Source organism: Opisthorchis viverrini, assembly GCF_000715545.1.
Source record: "Opisthorchis viverrini unplaced genomic scaffold opera_v5_130, whole genome shotgun sequence".
NCBI classification, from domain to species: Eukaryota; Metazoa; Platyhelminthes; class Trematoda; order Opisthorchiida; family Opisthorchiidae; genus Opisthorchis; species Opisthorchis viverrini.
Window position 1 is genome coordinate 835002 of NW_008751788.1, and position 6485 is coordinate 841486.

General features: G+C 43.1%; 1 protein-coding gene across 1 annotated transcript in view; it reads right to left on the bottom strand.

Annotated features, from left to right (window-relative positions):
* The window catches only part of T265_14024 (hypothetical protein), a gene marked incomplete at both ends in the record, with an annotated part of 42470 nt that extends 36560 nt beyond the window's left edge, over positions 1–5910 (bottom strand). Inside the window, one exon of the mRNA XM_009171663.1 lies at positions 5636–5910. Within this exon, the coding sequence (XP_009169927.1) occupies positions 5636–5908 (273 nt within the window). The remainder of the gene's footprint in view (positions 1–5635) is intronic.
* Between the last annotated feature and the right edge of the window lie 575 nt (positions 5911–6485).

A 6485-nucleotide genomic window follows, 5' to 3' on the forward strand; every position in this document is an offset into this window, starting at 1 on the left:
AACTGGGATAACATTGTATCGGTCTAACTCATGGGTTCAAATCAGATTCGGACAAGCGGTGTTGAAATTTGCAGCCCCTCGGTCTGTAAGACAGAAATATCACGGCATAACCGTGATGAAGAGAACATCCGCGGATCGTTTGTCCTAAACTCTCACGTTCCGGACACACACACGTCTGCTAGGAGAATAGATTAGCCGACGGCTGCTCGTCAATCTGTCGGTACTAGTCAACGGTTAACATTCGTGGTGGATCGGAACGGTTTCTTCAGGGATGTAACCGAGAGCGGAATTTTTTTATTTCGTCCAATTAACTGATCTCAGAAAATAACGGTCTCATTTAATTGTTTGTGCCCGGGAGGGTGTTTTTGTCTGAAGTGTTCAGGCCTGTGATTCGTTCAGCGAATTGAAATGTGTCGCGTAATACGACACAGTGCAATAGAACGAATGGGTGGTCTACACATGGTGTAAAATATGTCCGGGTTTATGAGTCTTGGGTAAGCCATACATTTTAGGAGTTTTATGCGTGTTAGCCATGAAACTGTGCATTGGAGCTGAAATTTCTAGCTTGTAGTTTTTCAACCAGCAGGCCAGTTTTGTCCTCAATATTTGAAAACACTGAATCGATCCTTAAGATGAATACTGGCCGGGTATTAGGCGACGGTTTTTTAAAATAGTAGGACGTATTGGCCTCGCGCCAAATATGTAGAAGATGTACCGTGCGTCAGTAAAGTCGCGGACCGTGAAAACCCACCCACTCGCGCAGATGAGGGGACGCGGACTGTTAGCCAGACTGGCTTCAGATGGCCACATCGCAACCTAGGTGACTGTGAGGATCAGGATTAACTGATTCGTGAATCTCCACTTACTAGCTGAGACAACCAATGATCAAACTGAACGAAAAAGCATAGCCTAGCGCGGAAGTTCAGGTGCACACCCTTAATTTACCCATAAAGTGCTCATTATCAGTTAAAATTATGGCTTTTCTGACCAATAGTTAACGATTCTAAGCACATTTATTTATCAAACCACTTGGCGTGATCAAAACGAGAGACAGGTTAGTGGGGTAGCCACAATCTGTTCGAACAGTAATGATCACCGGAAAGTGACGAATATTGGCAGACCAGAAAAGGTTCAGGTGGTGGTGTCTTAATCCTGAAGGAACGGCGTTCGATTACAGCGCCCAAATGGATATTCATCACTGACCTCATGTCTCTGAATGACTCCATCGATTAGAGATCGACTGGTCGCTAAATCACGTGATCCGTCGGTTCGATCACGTGTGTGTGCCACTAAATCTAAGGGACAACCAAACCTCTTATAATACGAATGGTCATGTGCTCAGTTGGGTTTAGACCCCATTAATAAAACCCCAGAAGGTTTCCGGAGAGTATCAAACGAACTTTAGCATCATTTTAACTTTTGTAAGCAGATTCGGTATTCGTTTTTCCGTTGGCCCCAAACAAGCCACATTCATCATACGGTAGCATGTGCTACAAATGCTTTTTCAATCTAATCTCTCAGTATCAAGCTGTGCCGTTTTTCTTTGTCCAAAAAGGCCACCTCATAGACTAAACAAGTGTAACGGTGATACTACTGATGGAGAGGCACGCGAGTAGTATGTTTTCTTCTTGTAAATTCGCTTTGCGTCTCTTGGAAAAGTGAGAACTGTTGCGGAATTTGTGGAGTCGCTTGGTAGCATTTGCTTGGATTTGAGCAATGTATGAGTTGAGTCAATGAATATCCAGGAAAGTTCGGGAAGGCGCGTTCAAGAGAAGTTGGATGTCCAGTTTTTGTAAATAAGATGCAAATGAGATTGTTGCTTCCCTGTCCAATAGTCTGTAACTGGTCAGTTGGCATTTTCTGATAAATAACTCCGCATCAAAGGCCTTCTTCCTTTCATTTGGTGCCGTCGCCAGGAAAAGGATGAAGATCCCGTGGCCACGACCCTTTGAGGGTGTGGATGTTCGGACCTTGGGTGCGGAGTTGTTTATTAGAAAATGCCAACCCACCAGTTACAGACTAATGGACAGGGAAACAACACTCTCATTTGCATCTTATTTACAAAAACTGAACATCCATCTTCTCTTGAACGCGTCCTCCTAAACTTTCCTGAATTTTCATTGACTGTTGCTCAGATCCAAGCGTATGCTAAAAAGCGATTCCACAAATTCCGTAACAGATCTCCCTTTTCAAGAGACGCAAAGCGAATTTACATGTAGAAAACATACTACTCGCATGCCTCCCCCGTCAGTAGTATCACCGTTACACCAGTACTCACAGCACAGTCAATTTAAACGGTTCTGGAACGCAGTACGGCTGCAACAGGATGGAGTATGCTCGACGTTTAATCATGACAGAGTGCCTTCATCATGAGTGGAATAACTAGGTTTACAAAAATACAAGCTGAAATTAAGTGAGAATTACTTCCATAAGAACACTTTTTGACCGGTCAGCTGGATTAGTTCTTGTAACGGTTGATGTCAGGCTGGTAATTCCCAAAGCGGACCACCTGCGGTTGCCGAAATATCGAACATGTTGGCGGCATTTTGACTTTGTATCATCTCTCTCTATTGTAACCGGGCTGCGTCACAAAAGAGTTTAATCTTTTTATAAGTTTTCTAAGGTAGTCGAACAGGTTGTTCACAAGCACACGTTCTTACGTCGACAAAAAAGAGTGAGCTAGATGACTGAAAAACGAACGAGCTTCTTTCCGCTTCTTTTTGCACCATTGCTACCGCAGTTCTAGATACTGCCTTTCGCCGAAGTTTATTCAGTAGTTTTTCGAAATGCAATACGTATTGGCTTCCCAAATTTATCTAACCGAACCTGGAGAAATAGACCGGTCCTGATATTTCGGTAAATGAGTTCCGCAATCGAAGTTCAAACCGGTACACAGCTGTCGGATCATTGTTTTGAGTTCACATATTTATGTGTTCATTCACTGTATAGAAAAACATCTAACAGATGTTAAAAGCTTCAAAAATTCACACTAGAATCAAGTGAGCAGGGTTTCGACCTTTAGAAAGTTACTACTCATATGTCGTAGGCTCAGACTCTATGGAGCTTACAGGTATGACGTCTAAACTCAGTAAGCCTAAACAAATTCAGAAGTGATTGCTAGGATATTTTACTCGCCAAAACACAATTTGATTAATCGGACTACGGTACTGTTGATCAGTCGGTTGAAGTTGAAGCGGTCGAGAACTACTGTTTTTCCAGAATCCACCGTTCAAGGTCGAAGTTTCGTTTGATCGCCCACCAGTGTCGTTTTATCGTGACGCGCCTAAATCGTGAACATGTCCAACTGACTCAGTACTTACAGAGATGTGCAGGAAACATCGTCGTAAGCTACAGCGCGTCCCTTCCATTAAAAGGCCGATCAGGCAGCCTTGGATCAAGGTCAAATGGCGCCCTTCAGTATATGGCACGAGGCCGTTGTACTTTCGCATCCTCACTTGTTGCAATGAAGCTGTTGTGTTCCTTGTCGGCCCATCTTTTTCTGGCACCAGATGCCGGAGCGTGAAAAGTAGTCAGATATAAAACCCAGGTTGCGAAATCTATCACACCGTCTGCACTTCTGGGGTAACTTTTTTGACCTGTCTCATTGATAACTTTTATGAAGTTTTTCTGTGCACAAATTACAAACTTTTATCTTTTTTTCACCGTAAAAGTATATATATAAATGTGTATATATATATATAAGTATAGTATGCGCAGTAACTTTACAGAGGGCCTATCCTGAGTTACTTTGAAAATGTTCTTTCTTTGAAACCAAACAAAGCCTGGCGCCAAAGCAACGGGGTTCATTATTACTGACTGCATTAAAGCTTAAAGCCAATCAATATTCATTAGTTCCCTTGAGATCGCCAAACTCCACAAAATCAAGTTGTGTTTGAGCCTGGCGCCAGAGCAACGGGGTTCATTATTACTGACTGCAGTAAAGCTTAAAGCCGATCAATATTCATTAGTTCTCTTAAGAGCGCCAAACTCCACAAAATCAAGTTGTGTTTTCTCCTGCAGAATGAACATTTCTCTAGGGATCTGAGTTAATGCAGGGGACTTCAAATTTGGGTCAGTTTTTCTGAGATCTATCGAAGCTACGTGTTGACCGTGTTGATCCAGGTGACCAGGCGAATCGATTTAAACTCATTCAAAGAATATCGCTTCTCAGTGGCAATTGCTGTATGCCAATCGATTTGTTTTGCACATGAGTTATGGCATCAGAAGGGAGAACAAATACGTACACGTGTAACAACCAGCCATTTGGTTTTGCCTAAAAAAATCGAGCAAAAAACGGTGACATGGATAGTGAAATTGTTTTCACCCGCGAATTAAGTAGTTTCGAGTAGTTTGATTCAAGGTGATGTGATTCGTGAGCCAGTTGATACTGTTTCGAATATGTTCAAAGTGCAATGAAATAGATTCTTTCGATGGAGTAGTGTACAGTGTGGAAATTGCTGTACGAACTGTCACGGTTCATAAGACATGTGTTGCTTATCAGTTGATTTGGAGCAGTACGCGACTTATCCCCATAGCTTTATCAACACCCTCTCGTCGGATTGTAAGTTTTCTGCCTCGATGTACATCGAATTCGTTCGATTGGTCGGCCACGCATAATCTTTATCGTTCTCTGACCCTTTCGGTCATTCAGTCCCGCCTCTCCACAGGTCGGTATTCGACCTTGCTCGATACAGGCAGCTAGTTCGCGTACTGAACACTATCTTGCAGTGATAAGTGGCCCATGATGAAATACAATGGGACATTGCCCCAAATTCCTTGTATATCAATCGGTTCAGCTATGATCAAGAAAAATTCCCCATTCTAGCTGCTGACAAATATAGAAAAGTAATTTGTTCCCATCTTCCTCTTTCGCACTACAGTTCTGCGAATAAACTGTCACATGATTCACTCCGTCTCATCGAGAAGGATTCAGCGCCAGACAGTGACAGCTTAAATCATTCAGTCGAGTTTTGTTCACCAGGCTGTTTTTCAGGGCAGAAACGAGTTTTGTTTCGTCCGTACGTGTCATTAGCCTGTTTTGGTGACGTGTACGCGTTGACAGCTGTGTACTGGCACTGTGTTGTGACAGCGAACAAATTCCCCATCGAAGTGAAAAACGGTGGAAATAAATAGAAACACGAATGAAACAGTTCTCGCCCCCCAAAAGCTGGACCAGACCACGGTGAAGAGGTGGAGCGGGTAAGGGGACTATGAGCTTGGAAACCTCAGAGTAAGCGTGGTTCCTCTCAGTGGATTATCGGCTAATCTTCTAGGTTGAAAACTTTTGCAGAGTTGTGTGTCCTTGTTCAGATGACCGTCTAACGGTTTACGGTTTGTGTGGGTGATATAATGGTGAAATAGAACGCAAGGATTGGCTGTTCGGATTGTTCGTGTCCTTTCTGTTCACTGAGTTATCTCTGGAAACTTAAATCGCTTAGATTGCTTACTCCTGAATGACCGGTTCAGCTTTTTCCACCATTCATAGCTCCTCAATGCATGATAAAAGGCCTACTGATAAAGCATAGCAACTACGAGCTAGCCGTTCGATCATGGCAAAGAACGCTCATCCGTTTCCTTCGTTCCATCCTAATTTTACCATACAAAAGAACACCACTTGTGTGATAGCTCAACTCACATGCACCACTTGCAAACTGAACCTCAAGGTGTTGTCAGGATCACGGATGGAAAACAGATAGACGCCATGTTCCAGCGACTCTTTTTGAGGTTTGAATAACATATGAATGAAGAAGGTGTCGTTTGGCAGCTGAGCCTCGGGGAACAGTCGCATTGCGGGGACGTGGTAGAGCGTACCGTCAGCGGGTGGCTGGATGACAATCGGAAAGTCCTCATCTGCCCTGGCTATCTCGTACCGCCGGTTCAACAAATAGGTGATGTCCCAATTAACATCTGTGGAAGAAAAGTGAGGAAAAAATGCTAAGAGGAGAACGTTGTATGAATCTTGGAAATGTGTTAAAGTTCCTGACTGTTCAAGTATGGTCCAAAAACAAGGATCGAAGCACTGTATTGACTTCAATTATATATTTCCCAGGCTCGGGAAGCACTACTTTGAAGAACTGATCAAACTGTAATCAACAAAAATGACGCTAGAATACCAATGTATGATTCAGAAAGGTGAGTGAGTGGAATCAATATGGGATGGCTAAAAATGTGACTGTGAAAGTGCTCAGACTGAAACATAGAACACTGCTTACTCTGTGGGAGGGGAAAGATTTCAATCGATTTTTGTTATCAGAGGCAGGAAACCGTCGTTAATCTGTGATGCAAAAACAATGTGGGATCATGCCACGGTGATTGTTTACCAGTTGGCGTTCGGAATCATCGGCCATAATTTCGCTGATGGTTGCTTTTCGTTCTGCTACACGGTCTGAGTATTTCAAATTCGCCTTTTCGCTTGAGTGACCGATTAAGATGAAAACAAAAACAGTAGCTATTTTTTTCATTTCAAGTACTCACCTACAGAAGCT